Source organism: Saimiri boliviensis, chromosome 6, assembly GCF_048565385.1.
Source record: "Saimiri boliviensis isolate mSaiBol1 chromosome 6, mSaiBol1.pri, whole genome shotgun sequence".
Lineage (NCBI taxonomy): Eukaryota > Metazoa > Chordata > Mammalia > Primates > Cebidae > Saimiri > Saimiri boliviensis.
In genome coordinates, this window is record NC_133454.1 from 88,044,845 (window position 1) to 88,067,919 (window position 23,075).

A 23,075-nucleotide genomic window follows, 5' to 3' on the forward strand; every position below is an offset into this window, starting at 1 on the left:
ATGCTGTAGAATAATTTTAACTTAAGATGGATTTTATGCTTTGTTTGCTAAATGAAAAGTTGGGCTTATTAAGGTTTCATGGATCTTTCCTAAAGTCCAATAAAGGAGAGAAAAATTATGCAACAAATTTTATTTAGCAGTCCCAACACTCAGCACAAAAAGTTTACAGAGGATAGAAAGTGCATTAATAAAAGCCAGTCTTTACCAAAGAAAACAGAAAATATATTATTGATTCAAAATATTTTACACTTGAATGATAAACTGCAATAACTTATTCTGGGCACCTACTGATAAGAGAAAGGAAGAGAAGAAAGTAAGAAGAGCTCAACCTCCAGCTGGTATCGGAGAAGTCAGTAGAGGTCACTGAGACCGGCAGTCTTTCTTGCTTTTTGCATTAATGCCCTCAGCTGGAACTGCTTACGGGACAGAAGACGTACATGCTGGGAGGGGAAAAAGTTTCAATAGTTTAGAATGGCTTTGATTCAGGCCCAAGCATAAAGTATCAAACAATTTGTAACCTAGATGGGATCTAAGAGCCCTAACTCATGACCTGTCAACCTTTGGAATGAATACCTCATTACGTGTGGCTTTTAAACTTTATATAATAAAGACTTACTCAACAGGGAAAGCATTACATTGCAGGATTATGGCTCAGGAGTTTGACCTACACTTTGAGACAACCAATATGCTAGGGAAACTTGTGCTGTGATGCTAATAAAAGTTACCCAAAAAATGTGGGTAACTATGGCTGGCCCCACTTGGCTAAAAGAAGGGAAAGGGCAAACCATGAGAAGCATTAGGGTTGGCTTTTCTCCCTAGTCTGGCGGCAAGCAGACAGCATCTCCCTCTTGCCTCTCTGTGTACATCTTTTCCTAAGCCACGCCACCCATGCAAGAGATTGCATGGAAAGAGTCCTCTTTTGGGTTTCTGATTTGTATCCATCCATTCATATGGTTGCACCAGTTCTGAGGCACATAGTTTGGCCATTCCTCCACAGTGAGAGGAGACAGGCAAGATCAGCACATGACCTGACCAGGCTCCAGCTGCAGCTGGATCAAATATCCCAAGGGTGGCTGTTATTATCCCTAAAACCATGTTCTCCATGACCAAAGAGACAGCAGTAGCCAAACTTGGCTTCCTAGGTTTTCCTGTATACAACAGCATTAAACTTGAGGCAACTTCAGCCCAATACCGCGAAGGGCTGTTTGATGTGGGAAAACTGGTCTAAAGTTATATAACTAAGAAAATTAACAGATAAAAATGTAAGTGGCACAATCAGTGATCTCAATTTAGGTGGTATGACCTCAAAAAACCAATGGAAATCTGATCGGGCCTCCTGATCCACCCAGGCACAGAATAATTACACTCATTTTTTTTTTTTTTTGAGATAGTCTTGCTCTGTCACCCAGGCTAGAGTGCAATGATGCAATCTCAGCTCACTGCAATCTCCGCCTCTCAGGTTCAAGTGATTCTCCTGCATCAGCCTCCAGAGTAGTTGGGATTACAGGTGCCCACCACCACACCTGGCTAATTTTTATATTTTTAGTAGAGACAGGGCTTCGCCATGCTGGTCTCAAACTCCTGACCTCAGGAGATCTGCTGATCTCAGCCTCCCAAAGCGCTGGGATTATAGGTGTGAGCCACCACACCTGGCCAATTACACTCATCTTAATGCTGCTGCCTGGTGGGTACAGAACTGCAGCCACTAGCCCACTTTTCTTCCCTGGTCAGACCAATCCTCAGTACTCTGTAGGTAAAAAGATGGTGAAAAACCCTACATCTCATTTACTGTCTTTTGAGAAAATATAGAATCTTAATCCACACTACAGAGAAACTCTTCATTTGTGGTTTGCAAGGTCAGTGCCTCTACAACCCAAGTTAAATCTTGCAAAGTAAAATGAAGAAATACCTTCAGGAAGACATCCAGGTCTATCACTCCCCTCCTCAAAGCTTCTCCCAAGTAAAAGATAGTGTCTTCAATAGCATTTTCCTCTGCATACAGATTCAGGATCTGTTTGTATAAGGGAGCTGTGGGAATGATAACTTCATCAATATCATTGTTTTCAGACTGATTTTCCATTTTCTCCAGAGCAGAACTGAGTTCTTCATCCTTCTTTTTCAAAAGTTCTATGTTTTTATCAACCTCAGCCTGAAACACAACAGTCCAAGTGTTATTAATTGTATATCATGATCCACTTGTCAGACATCTATAACACTTCACAGGAAAAGACAGACTAATAACCATGTTTAAACAACTCATGGATGAGAATAACATTTCAAATACAGGTATTGATCGACTTACGACCTATGCAATTTATGACCTATGCAACTTACGACCATTCGACTTTACGACCACAATCGCTAGCCATGACTGCTCCGCGTCTGGCAGTGCAAACGTTGCCCAGCTGGGCCTACAACAGTGCGGACCAGCTTCTGGCAGCACTACCATCTCCGCTTGCACCATTTCAACTGTACATATAGCCTACTCAACTTACGACCAAATCATGTTATGACCGTTCCTCGGTTCCCGACTGTGGTCGTAAGTCGAGCACTGCCTGTAACACTCTGGTCAAAGGTAGAGGAAAAGATGTGATCTACTATCCTGAGTGAAATACAGTAGTGGTGGAGATATTCTGAGCTGAGAGCACTTCCAGTGACATTAACAAGCTTGTCATGCATCAGTATCACAAATGATACTGCAAACTAAACCATCAGACAAGATACCCTGCAGCAGGAGGTTCCTTTACATAGAAAATCAAAAGGGGTTTTCCTTCCCCACAAGTGGGCATATGCCATAGGAGAGTAACTTTCCCCAGTCTATGAAGAGGATTCAATGCAGAAGCCCAAATGTCTGCATTCTAATCACAAAGTATCGCATGCAGGTGGCAATTGTAGGCTCTGGGTTGTATTGCTGTCACTTTCCTGAATTCTAAAAATTGGCTACTTTGAAGCTCACTTTACAATCTAGAACCACTTTGTAAGGCTAATGTGTACATACAAATCACTTTCCACAAAGCCCTCAACTTTCTAAGAATTCTTTACTCTTACATCAGAAAAGCACATTGAGTTAAATAAATTCTCCCTCATGGGGATGAAAATGACAGTGAAGCCCGCACTTCAATTATGCTGATGCCTTCACTTTATCATTATTAAGCAAAGCCACGGGGCTGACTTACACATGGATTCTCCAAGGCACAGATGTCTGCTATAAATATAAGAAAGCTTAGAGAGCTGAAGGATGCATATGCTATGTTTACATGTAGCTCTTTAGCCAACCAAATATTTCTGGATTATTTAAGAAAGTCCCCTCAAGATACTTTTTAAAATGGCTCACGCAATCTTTGGAAACAATAAAATAATACTGTCCTTTTAAGTCTGCACCTAAGATCTGCAGATCTTTATCATGGCTTAGAACTCTCTAAACTTATTTCCTGGTAACTGGCAACATCAAGCACTCAAACAGCCCTCCTTTGGGTTAAAACATCATTTCCTAGGGGAAAGGTGTGATATGGTTTGGCTGTGTCCTCACCCAAATCTCAACTTGAACTGTATCTCCCAGAAAGGGACCTGTGTGTGGGGGACAGGTAACTGAATCACGGGGCTAGTCTTTCCTGTGCTAGTCCTGTGATACTGTGTAAGTCTCACAAGATCTGATGGGTTTATTAGGGGGTTCTGCTTTTGCTTCCTCCTCATTTTCTCTTGCTGCCACCATGTAATAAGTGCCTTTTGGCTGGGTGCCGTGGCTCATGCCTATAATCCCAGCACTTTGGGAGGCCAAGGTGGGTGGATCACCTGAGGTCAGCAGTTTGAGACCAGCCTCGCCAACATGGTGAAACACTGTCTCTACTGAAAATACAAAAATTAGCTGGGTGTGGTGTTGGGTGTTTGTAATCCCAGCTACTCGGGAGTCTGAGGCAGGAGAATCGCTTGAACCCAGTGGGCAGAGGTTGCAGTGAGCTGAGATCATGCCACTTCACTCTAGCCTGGGCAAAAGAGTGAGACTGTCTCAAAAAAAAAAAAAAAAACAGAATGCCTTTTGCCTCCCACCATGATTCTGAGGCCTCCCCAGCCATGTGGAACTGTAGGTCCAATTAAACCTCTTTGTCTTCCCAGTCTCAGATATGTCTTTGCCAGCAGCGTGAGAACGGGCTAACAAGGTGCAAACACAAAATGCTCTAAATATGATTCCCCTCCCAACTAAAGACCAAATGCCAAACACAGTCTCCAATGTAAACAAAGCTATAAAAAAATTACCTTCAAATATCTAAAGATGCCTATAATTTTCTGAACTCCTACTATGCCCACAATATCCAGGGTACATAAAGAACACTTTGCTATGGCTACAATTCAATCCAAAAAGTTTAAGTCTTCAAAGAGTTACTTACTACTTCTTGATCTAAACGAGTAACCATCTCTTCCAGTTTCTGGTGACCCTTTTTCAGGTCTTCCTCTGTTCGTTTCAGGGCATTCAGCTCTGCCTGGGCACGATCCATTTCCTCCTTCATCCGCCATCTCAGTTTGTCACTGACCGCTGAGATGAGAGAGGCTCGAATGGTGTCCTCGCTGATTGTGCCGTCCCTACTGGGACCTGCAGGAAACAGAAGCAGGGACACTTGCTTACTTCACAAGTTCCTTCTATTCCTCTCACAGGAACCTTCAGAAAAGGGGGCAATATGAACCCACACTTTCAAAATGTGAGGAAAGAAAAAGATTGTTACCAGTTTCATCAGAAACAATGTAAAAATCTGAGTTGATTCAGAAATTCTTGCCCTGTAAGAGATAACTATTAATCCATGTTAAACCCAGTTTCCCTATTCATAGCCCAAACAATTAGCTATTTTCTCAGTGAGACAGAGGCTATGTTCCTACCAATTACAATTATTCTTAAATCACCAACGAATGGGACAATAATTTCTACCAAGGAAAAACATTTGATGCAGGCCAAGTATAACATGACGCTTCACTGCTAAGTTGAAGGAAATAGGTGCCCACTGTAGCGGCCAATGAGAGGACTGAGAATGGGCAGTTTCCCTAAACGAATGTGCAGGTTAATAAGGCTCCCCTCTGTAAGACTTTTACTCCTTCACCGCTGTCCTTTACAGAACAGATGAACAAAAAAGAATGACATCCAAAAAATTCAACAGTTGATAAACTGTTTATTCCTAGATTACTATTCTATTCCAAATGTCCCTTCCTAATCAGTTATTATATAATTTCCATGCATACTTCAGATCAAATAAACATCCCCTGGATATTTTCTTCAAAAAGGTCCCCTTTTTAATATACTGCGTATTCTTTATGACTATCAATGTTCTTCCGTTATTGTCCTAAATTAGCAAATGTGTAAGTTTGACTTATGTTTGATTATAAAATACTATGAGGATACAAGTATATTTAACTTTAATTGCCTTTATTCTTTTTTTTTTTTTTTTTTTTTTGAGATAGAGTCTTGTTCTGTCACCCAGGCTGGCCTCCCAGGTATCTGGGATTACAGGTGCACACCACGATGCCCAGCTAATTTTTGTATTTTTAGTAGAGGTGGGGTTTCACCATGTTGTCCAGACTGGTCTCGAACTCCTGACCTCAAATGATCCACCTACCTCGCCTCCCAAAGTGCTGGGATTATAGGCTTGAGCCACTGTGCCTGGCCTTAATTCCTTCTTAACTCCTGAAGTTCTCTTTACCAACTTCCCACAAAGGCAAAAATCTTCAACACATCTCCAAAGAAGACTGAAACCATTACTGGGAGCCTCCCACTCTTTTCTCCCTCTTTCTTTTAGAACAAGAATCCTAATCCCTTTATTTACATGCCCGACTCCTCACTGTTCAAAAGTACAAACTTCCCTTTCTCAGCAAGACAGCTTGTTTTCCTCCAGATCCTTTCGAAGGACCAGATGCTTTTAAGCTTGTACCTACTTCTCTTTCTAATTCCAATAAGTCTAAGTGCAACAATTACCCTTTCTATTATGCCTTTGTTCTTATTCTCTGGTTAAGCTCTGCTCTTAGCTAAGTTAAGGCCCATTTATTCACTTCTCTTAGCAGCCCCAAACCTTGGGTCATCTTTGAAACCCTATTCTCTCTGGTGTTTACATCCTCTGAGGTCAAGTCCAGTCTTAGCCAACATTACTCTCTATGCACATTCTCAATGGGAGTGATAGCCCCCAACAAGAGGGAGAAAATTAGTTCAAGGTGGAATAAAAAGTCTAGTTCTTCTTATGTATAAAGCAGAGATAGCCATACTGTACATAAACAGATATACAGTATAATCTGTGGCATTAACATTTGTTGTGGGTGCAAATTACTAGGGGAAAAAAAGTCTAAAAAGTCTCCCTAGGAGGGTGATAATAATAAAAGGTTAGGAAACACTGCTGAACCTATCTGCGATCTTGTTTTTCAACTAGATGTTTTGTTGGTATTGTAAAGTTCTGCTTGCTGGCCTTGTCACCACCATCCCAATCTTTTTTTTTTTTTTTTTTTTTTTTTGAGACAGAGTCTTGCTCTGTTGCCCAGGCTAGAGTGCAGTGGCATGATTTGGGCTCATTGCAACCTCTGTCTCTCAGGTTCAAGTGATTCTCCTGCCTTAGCCTCCCAAGTAGCTGGGAGATAGGTGTGTGCCACCACACCTAATTTCTGTATTTTTAATAGAGATAGGAATTCACCATGTTGGCCAGGCTGGTCTCAAACTCCTGACTTCAAGTGATCTACCTGCTTCATCCTCCCAAAGTGCTGGGATTACAGGCGTGAGCCACTCTACCAAGCCTCATCCCCATCTCATTCTTAAACTTATGGTCCACATCATCTACATTTAAATTAAGCTAAACACAACCCATGAAAAGCAAACTTCCCGAAGGCCTGGTGAATTACCTGAGTCCTCTAATTACCTGATAGATGATCCTGCTTTTTACCAAAACCATCAACAAAGTCTGTCCAAAAAACTCTGTCTAAGCCATTCTAAACAAAAGTTTAATGCTCTTGAATATCAGATCCTGTCTTCTCCCCACAATTAAATTATGGTGAAAGCTAATCTTTGCCAATGATTTTCCTAAATTAACCATAATTAATTCCCCAAACAACAGCACAACAACTAGAATCTGCTCTCTCTTAAACAGTTATCACTACATTTATCAGTTTAAAAACCTATTTTCTGAAGGAAAGGATTCTATAATCTAAATGTTAAGAGTGGCAAACTTGCTAAATGATCTCTTGAAACCAAGAGAATTGGTTATCTTCTAGGAGTCCTAGAGAAAAGCAATCTTAAGGGCTCAGATGGTAAGAAGTCCTTAGTTTGTGCTTTTCTGGAAACTTATCTTCTGCTGGAATGTAGAAGGTAATTATTAAAATCGTTTATAAATATAAAAGTGCTCCAAAATAAAGCGCAAGGTGCTATTAAACCAAATTAAAGAACTCATCAGTATCTCTACTACCTGAAAACCAGAAAAGTGAACTGTTAAAGCTCTACGCTTTGAAGGCACATGGTTGGAGGGTGCTGAAAAGTCATTAATATAGTAAAATATTTAAAATTATGGATTTCAATAACAGCAACAGATAGGGGTGGGTCCCCAGTGAAGCCCCACCTTCAAGCCAAAAACAGCCTGAGGGCTGAAAGATTAGACTCCTGGTCCTGGATGAAACCCCCAACCTAGAGTGAGAACTTCTATTCCTGTTTGCCCACCCTTTCCCATTGATTCTTTCTAAATAATGCCTTTTAACCAAATATTGCCTTTTCTAGTACCACCTATGGCCTGCCCTTCCCCTATTCTGAGCCCTTAAGAAGCTGCAGGACTCAGCTACATAGAGGGGACTTTCCCACCTTTGGGTAGGGGAACCACCCCCGCATCCCCTCTCTGCTGAAAGCTATTTCATCACTCAATAAAACTCCCCATCTTGCTCACTCTTTGATTGTCCTCATTCTTCTCGGGCACAGGACAAGAACTCAGAACTGGTAAGTAAGCCAGACTCGGCCCAAGTGGGCTGAGTGGGAGGGCTGTCTCCTGCAGCAGGTAGCGTGGTTGAGGGAGGCCCAAGAGGAGGTCCCTGGCTTACAAAATGACTGAGAAGAAAATTCTCTATCATCGGTACTATCACTGCTTCAGTTTATTCAAACAATTCTGCCTGACCAGCCACCATAATTCAGTGCTAAGCCCCTTCAGCAATTAAATTCTTTAAAAAATTTCTGTCCCCAAGGGAACATTCAAATTCTTTAGCAAAGAATATTACCATAATTATCACAGTTCAGTCTCCTGGACTTGCTTTGGTTTCCATTTTTGCCAGTGAGGGGTAAACTGATTTATCATTTTGGTCTCTCAAAACAAACTGAAAGGATTTTCAGAGAAAAATGTAAACTGCAATACAAGTTGAGAAAACTTGACTAAAACACCTTAACTCAGGGAGGAATAAACGTTAGATCTTTTTTGCAACCATTAAAATTATTTTTTCTGGTAGAGAAGTAATCTTACTATGATGCTCAGGCTGTTCTCAAATTCTAAGCTCAAACTATCCCCTGCCTCAGCCTCCTGGAGTGCTGGGATTACAAGCATGAGCCACTGTGCCTGGCCTCCCACCTATAAACTGTTGCAAACAACAAAAAGAAACAAAAAAACCTCAAAGTATAGAAATCTGCTCTAATTCCTGGTTTGTAACAGGAGTTGTGGCTCAGCCCATGCTTTGGTGACCACACATCCTCCTTTTCCATTGCTCCATGTTGCCTATTTCATCTTCAAATTACAGTATCAGGCAGGAAGCTTTTGGCAGATCTTACTCTTTTTTTTTTTCCTCTCTATTCGGGTACTTTCTGTTTTTAACTGATAAAATTTTTCTTTCAGGTTGGGCGCAGTGGTTCTTGCCTGTAATCCCAACACTTTGTGAGGCCGAAGTGGGTGGATCACAAGGTCAGGAGTAGACCAGCCTGACCAACATGATGAAACCCTATCTCTACTAAAAATAACAAAATTAGCCAGGCTTGGTGGTATATGCCTGTAATCCCAGCTACTCAGGAGGCTGAGGCAGGAGAATTGTTTGAACCTGGGAGGCAGAGGTTGCAGTGAGGCGAGATCATGCCACTGCATTCCGGCTTGAGGGACAGACCAAGACTCCATCTCAAAAAAAAAAAAAAAATTTCACTTTTGAATTTTTATACTTTTCCTGATTATTCTGTGTCAGGTGAAACTAGAACTGTTTAAAAGACATACGCAAATCTAGTACATTGATAACCGGGGATTTTTCTTTTTTGCTGTACTATTCACAACCATGAGTGTGCTCTGCTAGGCAATATAACCATCACAGAAGCAAACGTTTGGTAGAATACTGGTTAAATAAAGCAAGAAAAGAGCTACCGGAGATATAGACAGGCTTGGTTCCACATTCACTACTGCATTTTCAAGGGGCAAGTATTAACTGCACATTTTTGTTCAGCCAGAAAGGAGGGATTTTTGTTAGTTTTTTTTTTTTGGTTTGTTTTAAATCAGTGCATGAATTTTTCTTTTCTCATTTCAGCAGATGGTCAAACAGACACACTAGGTGGAATGTTAAAGGTAGGGGATGATATTGTGAGACTGACAGGCCTATTATCAATTCTCTCCACTGCAGTGTCCATGTAAACTTTCCTGCATATAGGGTCTCGTTAAAACTATCTGAGAGCTGAGCTGGATGAGTGCACTCAGGAGACCTGGTGAGGGGCACTAAAAAGCATGATCAGGGCCAGCCTCAATACAGGGAGAAATCATGGATGGACCTATTTAAAAATATCTTTTTGATTCAGATCCTAGTATGATTGAAAAGCAACACCATGTTGAGAACTGAAGGAAGACAGAGCTCTGGTGCCAGCTCTTCTCAACTCTTTAAAGCCAGGCTTGCTCGCGAAGGTGCTCATGAATGTCTCTCATCCCTGCCCAGACATAGCATTAAAAAGTGACAAAAGGCCGGGTGCGGTGGCTCAAGCCTGTGATCCCAGCACTTTGGGAGGCTGAGGCGGGTGGATCACGAGGTCAAGAGATCGAGACCATCCTGGTCAACATGGTGAAACCCCGTCTCTACTAAAAATACAAAAAATTAGCTGGGCATGGTGGCGCGTGCCTGTAATCCCAGTTACTCAGGAGGCTGAGGCGGGAGAACTGCCTGAACCCAGGAGGCGGAGGTTGCGGTGAGCCGAGATCACGCCATTGCACTCCAGCCTGGGTAACAAGAGCGAAACTCTGTCTCAAAAAAAAAAAAAAAAAAAAAGATTTACGTTACCTTTACTGATTCTATCTTCTAAGAAAAGAAGAACCAGGTACAGAAGCAGAAGATGAAAGTAGACATGGAACATGACCGCGGAAGCACAGCATCACATAGAGACAATTAAGCCCCCAGATGTCTGGGGGCTGTCAGGCCTACGGCAAAAGCTTGGGGGAGTGGAGTTTTCTCCTAACTTCTCTGAGGAAGGAGACATCTCAGACGTCTCCTTCCATAGCTTGCTAATCAGTGGGCGCTTTCCCAGCCCTGGTGCTGCCATACAGCCAAGGTGCCCTCCAGCAGCCCTTGCACAGGCGTGACAGAGGGCTTAGAGCATCTTGCCTTAGGGTCACTTCTTTCACCTTAGGTTCACACTTCACAACCCAAGAAACATTAGCAAAATTAAAAGGCTATACTGAATATAAATATATCTAGGTATCTATATCTATGATTACTTATGACTAATTATGTGATTATATTTCTAATTCTTTTCTATTTCATTATTTATATGGAAAGAGACTGAGGCTTCAGACCCTTGCCTCGGCACTTGTGGGGTCTACCACCCACATATAATCTGTGTAACTTTCTGTACAACTTTATAATGGAATTGTGTTTCAATGATTTTGATATCAATGATTTTGATATCAGATTAAACTTTCCAAAAAGTTACACATAATTCAGGTCTATTCTTTTCTACAAGAGTTCTGCTAAATTACATAATCACAGTGTTCAGTTTTTTAAAAAATTAAACACACAGGAATCCCATCAATGTTAATCAAAATCAAAACTTCAGAAAGCCATGACATTTATGTGACCAATCTGAGTTTTAGATACAATACCAGCTGTTGATTCCATGTACCTTTTTTTTTTTTTTTTGAGATGGAGTCTCACTCTGTTGCCCATGCTGGAGTACAGTGGCGCGATCTTGGCTCACTGCAAACTCCGTCTCCTGAGTTCAAGCAATTCTCTGCCTCAGCCTCCTGAGTAGCTGGGATTACAGGCGCCTGCTACCACGCCTGGCTAATTTTTTTATTTTTAGTAGAGATGAGGTTTCACCATCTTGACCAGGCTGGTCTTGAACTCCTGATCTTGTGATCCACCCACCTAGGTCTCCCAAAGTGCTGGGATTACAGGTGTGAGCCACTGCACTTGGCCTCCATGAACCATTTTTGCTAGGCTGAGGCTGTGTGTGAAAAATCGAAAGTCAAGTATGATTTTTTTTTTTTTTTTTTTTTTTTGAGACGGAGTTTCGCTCTTGTTACCCAGGCTGGAGTGCAATGGCGCGATCTCGGCTCACCGCAACCTCCGCCTCCTGGGTTCAGGCAATTCTCCCGCCTCAGCCTCCTGAGTAGCTGGGATTACAGGCACGAGCCACCATGCCCAGCTAATTTTTTGTATTTTTAGTAGAGACGGGGTTTCACCATGTTGACCAGGATGGTCTCAAACTCTCGACCTCGTGATCCACCCGCCTCGGCCTCCCAAAGTGCTGGGATTACAGGCTTGAGCCACCGCGCCCGGCGATTCTTTTTTTTTTTTAATTGCACAAGGGATATTTGTGGAGGGTACAGAGTGATGCTGAACCCATCACAAAGCACAAGAGACATTAGTTCTCTCCCTCCCCAGCACCTCCTTCGTCTCCCTGGTTTTCTATGTGCAGTGTAAGATTGTCCCTAAGTAACTACATTATCAGACTGCTATCTTTATAAGACTCTTCATTCAGTGTATCCAATTCAGCAATTGCTTCATTAAATGCTGTTTTTGCCATGCTGCAGTCCTTTTCAGGAGAGTTTAGAACCCCACGGTAAAAGACTGAGAAATTAAGTGCCAGACCAAGTCAAATCGGGTGTGTAGGCTGCATTTCTTTCTTATTAATTTCAAATGCTTCCTGGTAAACCTGCCGGAATTTCGACACAGTGGTTTGTTTGTCTTCAGATACCACTTCAGAAATATACCTAAAATAATCTCCTTTAATTTTCTTTCTTTTTTTAGAAACTCGATGTTTATTTTCCATGAATCTTATATGTTGTTTAAGAGCCCACACAAGAATAGCTTAAGACCATTCAGTGGCCTGAGCAGTGGGAGCTGCAGACCAGTCTTCCGTGGCAGGCTGGGCGCTCCAGTCTTCAGTAGGGAACTGATGGATAGGCACAGAGGGCATCTGCGCGCCTTCAGACCAGTCAGCAACCTCAGGCTGAGTGGCAGTGAACTCAGGAGCTGGAGCAGTCCATTCGCCCTGAAATTCCTCCTTGGTCACAGCCTTTTCAGCAGCAATCTGCTCTTCTTTTTCAGTCTCTTCAGGATCTCTGTAGAAGTAGAGATCAGGCATGACCTCCCACGGGTGTTCACGGGAAATAGTACCACGCATGCGCAAAACTTCCCGAGCCAGCATCCACCACATCGAACCCACTCAGTGAGCTCCCTTGTTGTTGCACGGGATGGCAATGTCCACATAGCGCAGAGGAGAATCTCTGTTACACAGGGCAATGGTAGGTAGGTTAATATAAGATGCCTCCGTGAGAGGCTGGTGGTCAGCCCTTGGGTCAGTAACCACAAGCAGCCGTGGCTCCCGGAAGGCTGCCTGGATCTGGTTGGTGAAGGTTCCAGGAGTAAAGCGGCCAGCAACTGGAGTGGCTCCAGTGGCAGCAGCAAACTTCAGCACGGCCCTCTGGCCAGTATTCCTGGAGGATATAACACTGACATCAGCAGGGTTTTCAATGGCAACAATGGCACGAGCTGCCAGGAGAAGCTTCTCCCACGTCCTCTTCAGATTTATGATGCAGATGCCATCACTTTTCCTTTTATAGATATACTGTTCCATCTGGAAGTCAAGGTTGGTGCCACCTAAATGGGTTCCTGCTGCCAGGAACTTAAGGACAGCCTCCTCCTTCATTTGCAGGATATCAAGGGCTCCGGACATTGTGAAAGTTTCCCTTTAAGTTACGACGGGAATCCAGAACAACGCCACTTGGAGCCCTCGGCGGGTAGCACGGAAAGGTTCCTTTCATTTTCAGGTAGAACACCTTAGTTTCTGGTTGTGCACCACTGGGAATGATATTTGTCCAACAGCTCCAGAACATAAATGCAGAGTCCTGCAGTTCTGCCTCTATCTATTTACGGTACTCTTGGCCCATTTACTGCTGCTTCTCATTCCTGTTTTCTGCTCAGTGCTAGAGATGACATGCCAGGAAGAGTAGCAGGCGCCTACCAGAGAGCAATTTCTCTCTTCGTTGGAGTTCATGCTTCTGTTCTGTGACTGCCTTCAGGGCTACAGCCATATCATCATAGGCTTAGCCTGTTCAGTGAGCTTGGCTTTCTGTACCAGCTCACTTTCATCCATTGTCATTCCTGTGGGAGGGCTGCAGGGGACAAAGATGCTTCTGAAGCTCCAAAGAGGTGACCACTTCCTTTCTAAACCCACTCCTCAGGCGGCAGTGGCGGCAGCTACCCTGGCTCTGGAATCGCGGCAGTGGTGGTGGCAGCTCCTATATTCAGGTATTTTTAAAGTTCAAGCAAAATAAGGCAAAATGCCTTACAGCTTGGTTCTGTGTAGTAAAGAATTAACTTTACCCAAAGACATGCCTTAGCCATGCCTTAGCCCTTGTCTCCTGGAGATGATTTCTAAGCCCTTGTAACTCCTTGACTAATTAGTGTCCATTAGAGTGTCCTTTGTTTACATCAGACAGTTTAACAATGTGATTTATGGTGGAGGCTTTGGGCCATTGCAGGATAGGTAACAGCTCAACCCTTGGAGGAGCCAGAAACTAAAGGTCAGCCTCATAGGAAGTCAGCGGTGTCTACATGACCATGCCCTGATAAAAACTCTAGACCCAAGGTGTAGGTGAGCTACCTTGGTCAGTAATACTCCACGCATAATGATACATATTGTTGTTGGGAAAAGTCAACACTGCCTATGACTCCACTGGAGAGGACAACTAGAAGCTTTGCACTCAGAACTTTCTGGATTGTCCATATGTCTTTCCTTAACCTATTTTAATCTGTATCTTTTGCCATAAAAAGTCATAACCGTGAGTATAACAGCTTTCAGTGACCTTTTAAAGTCCTTCTAGATAATTATAGAACCTCAGCATGGCCTTGGGAAACCTTGAACTTGCAATTAGTGTCAGAAGTGAAAGTGGATTTGTGAACTTCCAAACTTTACAGGTCCTTAACTAAAGGGTATTTTCTTACCTAATCAAGAACTTGCCCTTCATGGCAATTTGAAAATTAAGTCAGTCTGCTTCAAATGAGACTATGTAAAAAGTCAACACATCTTTCCACACTCACTGAACTTGCAGAATAAAATATGTCAGAGAGTGAGCTCTCTTTCACAGACAAAATATAAAGTCTTATCTGTTTAGTCATACGGACAGAATTTAGACCAAATAAAAATCTCTCATTTCTTATACTGTAATTATTTATTAAGTCCTTCAAAGAAAAAGTTAAAAGAGACAATTTCTACAAGAGTTTGGTTTAGAATTTCTTATCCAAAGGATTCATGAAATGACTACTGAAGATTTCACTAAGTCCCCATTTTATAGTAAGGATGCATTAGCAATAGGGATTTTAAAATCTTTCTAAAAGAACCTGTCTTATAACCTATATGAAATTTTATGATGGTTCTTGTGAGATAGAAAGGAAAATCCTTTTCTCCTAAATTAGGTACCTAAATGATTTGACTATAGTTAAGCATTCAATCACATGCAACCGTGGTTAATATTCCATTCATTGGCACAGAAGTTATCAGAATTAATGAAAGCTTAAGGGTCTTTTTATAGTTAGTGAATTTTTCATACATAAACACATCAACATACTTTGTTAAAGCTATTATATCTGGTCTAATGGGTCAAATTATACTGATGTTAAATTTTAAATCCCTATTTTTAAAAACAAACATTTATTAAATCCTGGAATTTACATTGTTTCTCTTTCTAGAATATATTCAGGCAAATGTTACCATAATACCACCAAGTAAGTCCTTGCCAAGCCTCTCCAGCCAAAGCCATTAACATTCAAAATAGGAACCAAGCCGAGGTGGCAGTTGCTTGGCCTATAAAGGTCATAGTTCACCTGAGGAAGCTACAAACACCAAGTTTTAGACCTAGTCTTATCTCTGTCACACTAGACTTCACTGTGGAGTATATCTAAACTTTTAAAAATCTAAGTACTTTGTAAAAAGAATTATAATTAGAATCTGAAATATGAAAGTCAAAAAAGAAAAATCCAGAGTGTTACAAAGAAGCAAAAGAAAAACTCAACAAAGTTCAAAATTTGATGAACCATGCCACTTTAAGATATTCTTTATGCAAGCAAATAAGAAAAAATTTCTACTTACCAAACAAAATTTTTTTCTCAAACATCTTAGGAGAAATTTGAATATTCTCTATACCTGCTATAACAAGAAGAGTTTTCGGCAAACTGCCATGCCCCAAGTCCCCAACACAATGACCTTTACTCAAGCTGAGTCGGATTTCAGAAGTGCCCTTCTACAATTCCAGATTAGCAGCTGAAGAGCTAACAGACTTTGAGTAACAATCTTAAGCAAAACCTCCTTTAAATATCAGGTAGAATCTGATCTCCAAACTCAATCCTTAGGAAATAAGACATAATTTTCCTGTTAAGAAACCAACACTCCACACTCCATGGATCCAAAAATTCATTGAATAATTTAGGCAAATACATTCAAAGTACACTAGTATACACCACCTGATTTAAAGCCATTATTTAAACACTTAAGACACTCAGTTTTACTTAGCTCTTAAGAGTATTTACTAACAATCACTACTTCCTAGAACTCATATGAAGCTATTTTAGAGAAAGAATCCATAATAAGCCCAAAGTAAACTATAAGATAACTCAACAATTATTTTTTTGATCTCACCCTTAATCAACAAAAGTAAACTACCTGCCCAGCATTTTTGCTCCTGGATATTACTTGCTCAGGCCCACATAATGGTCCTAGGTCTGGCATCTGTGCTACATAGCAAACTATGGAGCCCAAGTAATCCCAAACAGTAGCTTACTGACCATCTACTTAGAAACTGGACCAAGAACATATGAGGATTATTTTTCTTTCATAATAAAAAAACAAAAAAACCAGGTCTATCTCTGAAGTAGGAAGAACATTTCAGACAACTATATGAGCAAAGGAGTTCTGACCTGTACCATTAAGTGCAAACCCTGCAAATCCATTACATGGCTTACAAAAGGCCTTTTTATTTATGGCACATGAATATATAAGCTTTTTATAGTATGTGAATATAGTATATAAATATGTATAGTATATGAATACAGTGTATGAATATGTAGGCTCTGTGCAGGCTATGGAGCTTTTCTTCCAAAGAAATTAGGGGGCCTCAATTTATCTTTTAAACACTATCAGAAAAATGTGCTTTACTTGAGCTCTAGAAAGTTTCTATAAACACTCATCGATAAGAAAAAGTTTAAAGAAAGCTGTCAACAGGTTTACACTTCTTAAAAAACACACCACAAAAAGGTTTAAATTCATTTATATAAAAATTTAAGTTTTCAAAAGTGAAGGTAAGTAGGTATGAGTCTCGTTAAAATGAGACACCAAAATAATAACTACTTCAAAAAAGAAACAATGTGACAAAATCATTCAACCATCACAGTCAGTCATAAAAAATAAAAGATGCTACCTGGTAGGCTTAAGCACAAAGGCCAACCTGAAGGAGAGCTAAAATTCTATTCTAAAAAAAAAAAAAAGCAGAATCAAAGTAATTCCATCAAAATTATCATTTTGTGAAAAATGACTAATTTAAGAATCTATTATGTTAGAAGTATTCTATAGAATAACGACAGCTTCTCCTACCTTTCATTTACTAATAAAACACAAATCAATTGTTAAGTTAACAATAGCTTTTAAAAAGCTTTCAAATCTATCATTATTGCTTTGTATTTCTGTGGCAGAAAAGGATCTAACATTTAGCAGACTAAGCTCTCGGCATTTAAATTTCACTCATGACTCACTGACTGCCCAGGACTGGAAGAAAATGCTACTTACCCAGAAGATGAGGCAGTTATTCCCAAAGGAAGTCAGTGAAAGGTGTGGAAAAGAGGCACCCAAACTTGCACACAAGCAAGTGTGCACTAGTAAATCCACATGAGCGGGGTGCCTCGAGTGCCATATCCTGAAAGGAGTTTCTGTAGGCCAAACACTTAATCTAGGATGGCCAGAGAGAAGAACAGCACTGGACAAGACAGTCAAGAAAACCTTGTCATGTTTACTAGCTACTATCCTCAAAGGAATATTAACAGGTAAGCTCTCTTATTTTTCTTTACCTTTTCCTTTCTTTATCTGAATATTAAGTATCGACTAAAGAATGGAAACTACAGAAACAAATCATTCAGCTGCAGCATTTTCAGGGTTTTAGCTCCCACATTTTTAAACAAGACTTTAACAAAGGTAAAACTGGTCCCTGAATCTGTTAATAGATTCAAACTTACTGTTTCTGATCCTTATTTGATTTTTAAGAACAAAATCTTAAAATGATATTCTTAAAACTCAAAGGTTAAAATATATAGTACTTATGAAGTTTTACCAAGAAAAATTCTGTGGCAGGTATTGGCTTTAACTGGGAACAAACACCTATTCTTCAATTTTATTATTAAACTGCAACTAGTAAAAAGTCACACTGTATATGTTAAAGGCCTAAAGCCTAGGATTCAGAGCTATAAATCAACTACAATAATCTACATAGCCTTTTAAATTAAGTCAACTTTCAAAAGACAACTTTCACACTTTGCTGAGACTGGGGTGAAGAATCACCAAAGCCTTTAAAAAAAAATTTTTTTTTTTTTTTTTTTTTGACATGGGCAGGAGTGGCGGTTGTGGTAGAGAAACTTTGTGGTGGCTCACCTGGTGTCCATCCATAACCACTATTTTGGGGGGATCTTGTATGTGAAATTAAGATATAGATATAGATATACACACACACACACACACACACACACACACATAGTCGGTTTATGTTTTGCTCCTACAGTAATAGGAAAAAGGATCTTTGTGTTAAGTTTCAATGCATACTACCAGTTAGGTTCTTTATTGTTTTTGCTAAGTGGATCAGTTTGTTCCTTCATTATTCACTGACTACTACCTCCCCATTCCCCTAGAGTTTTCAAAATACTATGTAAGCTGAGGTTGCAGACTACTCTGGTAAAAGGACTCTATAGAGATCAAATAAACCTGGAGATTCTGGCATAAGCAAAGTATAGCTCAGAGTACATCCTCCAAGGGACTTCATAACGGAACGGGTTAGTCCACTGACTTTCCTCACAAATAAATTCGTAACATGTGGAGGTATCACTGAGTAGCATACTATTCTTTCCTGGATACCATACTATATACTGACATTCTTGAACATTTGATAAATTTTAAATCTTTCTTAATTCGGATTACATCACAAAATTAAAATATAGGCCAGGCACCATGGCTCATGCCTATAATCCCAGCACTTTGGGAGGCTGAGAGGCAGGTGGATCACCTGAAGTTAGGAGTTTGACCAGCCTGCCTAACATGGTGAAACCCCGTGTCTACTAAAAATAAAAAAAATTAGCCAGGTGCAGTGGCTCAAGCCTGTAGTCTCAGCTACCTGGGAGGCTGAGGCAGGAAAATCACTTGAACCCAGGAGGCAGAGACTGCAGTGAGCTGAGATCACATCACTGTACTCCAGCCTGTGTGACAGAGCAACACTCTGTCTCAAAAGATAATAATAAAAAATATATATAAATAAAACAAAATCTAGAGTGAAACTGTTAAGTTTCAAAAAGAATAAGGAAGCCTAGTGCAGTGGCTCACATCTGTAATCCAGGAAGCCAAGGTGGGTCAATCACTTGAATCCAGGAGTTCAAGGCCAGCCTGGGCAACACGGTGAAACCTTGTCTCTACCAAAAGTACAAAAATTATCCCGGCATGTTGGTGTGTGTCTACAGTCCTAGCTACTCAGGAGGCTGAGGTGAAAGGATTGCTTGTGCCCAGGAGATAGAGGTTGCAGTAGGCAGACAGTACTACTGCAATCCAGCCTGGGTGACAGAATATCCTGTATCAAAAAACAAGGATAGGGCCAGGCATGATCCTGGAGGCTCATGCCTGTAATCCCAGCACTTTGGGAGGCCGAAGTGGGCAGATAACGACGTCACGAGTTCGAGACCAGCCTGGCCAATATGGTGAAGCCTTGTCTCTACTAAAACAAAAATTAGCTGGGCATGGTGGTGTGTCCCTATAGTCCCAGCTACTTGGGAGACTGAGGCAGAGGCATCACTTGAACCCCGGAGGCAGAGGTTGCAGTGAGCCGATATCAAGCCACTGCACTCCAGCCTGGGTGACAGAGCGAGGCTTCGTCTCAAAAACAAACAAAAAACAAGGCTAAATAACCACATTCATTCTTTCTCATGGTCTCAGCAACAGAATAACAGCCCAAATCCTGACCCAGTGATATACTGAGAAAATGTGACCATGGATTCAAAAATCTAAATGATACTTTCATGTTTCTGCTTTCCTTTAATCTAAGTCTGAAGTTCAACAGACTACTAAAAGTTCAACTACTACTGAAATATAATGAGGCCAGGTGCAGTGGCTCATGCCTGTAATCCCAGCACTTTTGGAGGCTGAGGTGGGCAGATTACGAGGTCAGGAGATCAAGACCATCCTGGCTAACACGGTGAAACCCTATCTCTATTAAAAATACAAAAAATTAGCCAGGCATGGCAGCACGAGCCTGTATCCCAGCTACTCAGGAGGCTCAGGCAGGAGAATCCCTGAACCCAGGAGGAGAGGTTGCAGAGTGCCGTGTTCATACCACTGCACTGGCCAACCAGTCTGAGAGAGTGCGACTCCATCTCAAAGGAAAAAAAAAAAGAAATAGGATGAAAAAAATCAAATAGACAAAGATCAAGATCAAAGGGTAGAAAAACAATATATATTAAAAGATATCCTAGATTATCATAATTTGCCTCTAGCCTATGACAATATTCTTGAAAAAGTACAGCAAAATATTAGTTGATTTGACTACCCATTCAAAAATCATAAACATGAGATCTGATTCCACAATAACATTTTCCACATATTTCTATTCTTTGGATATATGGAAATCATCTAAGCTATGAAAAATGCTTCATACTTAATGTACTGAAACAAGTTAACATAAAAAAGATGTTTATAAACTAAGGTTCTCTACAAATCAAAAGGATTATACTATTATCTCAGTGAGAAATAGGGTGACAAACAGTACTATTCCTATTTTATTGATAATGCCTAAACCAAAATAGAGAGCTTCAATAGATTTAGTGTGCTTTGCTTATGGACTAAAGATCTTTCATCATTTCTTTCTTTGTTTTCTTTTTCCCGTATTAAAAAATGACCCCGAATATAAAGGTAGGGAAAAGGACAAGAGGGAACATACCCCTTAGTGTAGAGAAACAGGGACAGGAGAAGGAGAGGCCTCAAAAGGAGAGGTAGGAGGGAATGTCATTAAGGCAGCAAAGAAATCTCTGTAGAAAGATGGAGGAGGAGCCTCCACAGCCTCAGAGACAAAGGCAGAGACTGCTCTCTCAGTGTCCAGAAGGGAAACGGCAGCTTTTTTTCCTTCCATGGCAGCCATTTCATTGTTCACTCCGGATTACCTTCATCCTTATGTAGGTAAGAGTGTTGCAGAGCTGGAAAGGCAGAGATTTGCTTGTGTGGGTTAAAAGTTAGCATTTCCAGCAGCAGCTGTGCTCCTAACTCCTCCATCTCAGGTACCACTGACTGCACTGGGCAGGGCCCTCTGGGTGAAAGGCCCCACAGGGCAGAGATACATCTCGAGGCCAGTCATCCTCTGGAGGCAGCCCAATCAGGTCAAAGGTTTTGCCCAACTGGTCAGCTTCAGAGTTTCCACAGAAAAGAGGCTTTCAACAAGACAGCTCAGCAAAGATATAGCCCACACTCCACATATCCACAGGTGTAGCATATGTGGGTTGCAGAAGAACTTCAGGATCTTAGCACCAGAGTGTAACAACCGCAGGTATAAGTGCCATCTGATAGCTGTAGATGCTGGCCAGGCCAAAGTCAGCCAGCTTGACTGTTCCACCGCTTGTCACCAGAATGTTCTCTGTCTTCAAATCTTGGTGAACAATGCAATTGGCATGAAGGAAATCTAGGCCTCTTAGAAACTGGCGCATCAGATCCTTGATGGTCTTGGCTGGCAAGCCTGGTGGGGGTGCCTTGTCCAGATACATCCTTAGGTCTTGGTCTACATGCTCAAACACCAGGGTTATCTTGATCTCTCGGTTAGTTTGGGATGTGGCACAGACATCCATCAGCTGGACAACACTGGGATGCTCAAAAGCCTCCAATTGCCTCAGTAAGGCCACCTCACAAACTGTGCTGACGGGAAGGCCTCCTCCAGCTCCTCCATTGGGGACTCTCACACCCTGGAGGGCCACAAAGTAGCCACTGTGGGGATCACAGGCCTTGTACACTGTCCCCACAGGCACTGACACCAGTTTCAGCCACTGGCTCATATCGAGAGGTAGCCATTCTCAGATCGGGGAGACCCTCACGCCAGGCCGGAGTGCTGTGGGGGTGGCCCATTATCAGGGCCCCGGAGTCGGTTCCTACAGCCCCATACACCCGAGCTCGGTCCCTGGCAGCTGGAAGCAGAGGGCCTAACCATAGACACAGGCTGCAGGTTAGAGAGGTCCCCTCCCTCCCACCCTCACCACATGACCAGATGCCAAAAAGGCCTGCAGAAACTGGGCCATCATCTAGGTTTCTAACTCCAATCATTTTATTATATTGTAATTACACTTCTAACAAATACATTTTAATAAATCAAAATCACACCGCTGGAACCTAAATAGTATGTATCCATGAGAAAAATGGTGGAAATCACCCTTTATAGGGTGGTGGGAAAGACATCTACATCAGATCTCAGGATGGTTACAAGTTATCAAGAAAATAGAAAAATAAACTTCAGGCCGGGCGCAGTGGCTCATGCCTGTAATCCCAGCACTTTGGGAGGCCGAGGTGGGCAGATCACGAGGTCAAGAGATCAAGACCATTCTGACCAACATGGTGAAACCCCATCTCTACTAAAAATACAAAAATTAGCTAGGTGTGGTGGCACACACCTGTAATCCCAGCTATTCAGGAGGCTGAGGCAGGAGAATCACTTGAACCTGGAAGGCAGGGGTTGCAGTGAGCCAAGATTGTGCCACTGCACTCCAGCCTGGAGACAGAGCAAGACTCCATCTCAGAAAAAAAAAAAAAAAGAGAAAATAATCTGGAGTTCATAAGAGAGGTACAGGTTAGACATAAATTTAAGAAATGGGGGCACAGAGATGGCATTTAAAACTATGAGAATGGTGGAAATTACCAGGAGAGTGAGGATAAAGAGTACCAAGGACTAAACGGGGATAATAGCAACATTAAGAAAATGAAAGAACTTGCAGAGGAAACTATGAATACTGATGAGACCGGAAGAAAATCAAGCGAGCATAGTGTTTTGGAAAATGAGAGAAAAGTTTATCAAGGAGGGAGTAACCAACTGTGTTAAATGCTGCTGATAGGACAAGTAAGATTAGAACAGTAACCTGCTATTGGATATAACCTCAAAAAGATTATTAGTGACCAGGTGCAGTGGTGGCTTATGCCTGTAATCCCAGCATTTTGGGAGGCCCAGGCGGGTGGGTCACCTGCGGTCAGGAGTTGGAGGGCAGCCTGACCAACAGGGAGAAATCCCATCTCTACTAAAAATACAAAAAAATCAGCCGAGCGTGGTGGTGCATGCCTGCAATCCCAGCTGCTCAGGAGGCTGAGGCAGGAGAATTGCTTTAACCCAGGAGACAGAGGTTGTGGTGAGCTGAGATCA

At 41.6% G+C, this 23,075-nt stretch overlaps 2 protein-coding genes and 2 pseudogenes across 5 annotated transcripts in view; all 4 read right to left on the bottom strand.

Annotated features, from left to right (window-relative positions):
- The window catches only part of TSG101 (tumor susceptibility 101), a 58,528-nt gene that overhangs the window by 5,222 nt on the left and 30,231 nt on the right, over positions 1-23,075 (bottom strand). For 2 of the 4 annotated variants that reach the window (XM_074401206.1, XM_074401205.1), the window contains exons 8-10: positions 4,386-4,588; positions 1,910-2,149; positions 330-440 (exon numbers count right to left, since the gene is read on the bottom strand). In XM_074401206.1, coding sequence (XP_074257307.1) covers positions 351-440; positions 1,910-2,149; positions 4,386-4,588 — 533 coding nt within the window. In that variant the 3' untranslated portion in view covers positions 330-350. Of the gene's footprint in view, positions 1-115; positions 441-1,909; positions 2,150-4,385; positions 4,589-23,075 lie in introns of those variants that run through there. The other 2 variants (XM_003919893.4, XM_010350521.3) reach the window with 1 other exon arrangement.
- LOC101048132 (small ribosomal subunit protein uS2-like) lies at positions 11,731-13,266 on the bottom strand. The gene has a single exon (XM_074401207.1). The coding sequence runs from the start codon at positions 13,124-13,126 to the stop codon at positions 12,617-12,619; it is 510 nt and encodes a 169-aa protein (XP_074257308.1). The 5' UTR covers positions 13,127-13,266; the 3' UTR covers positions 11,731-12,616.
- On the bottom strand, positions 11,731-13,552 carry LOC104653137 (14-3-3 protein beta/alpha-like; annotated as a pseudogene).
- On the bottom strand, positions 11,731-21,892 carry LOC141584868 (cyclin-dependent kinase 4 pseudogene; annotated as a pseudogene).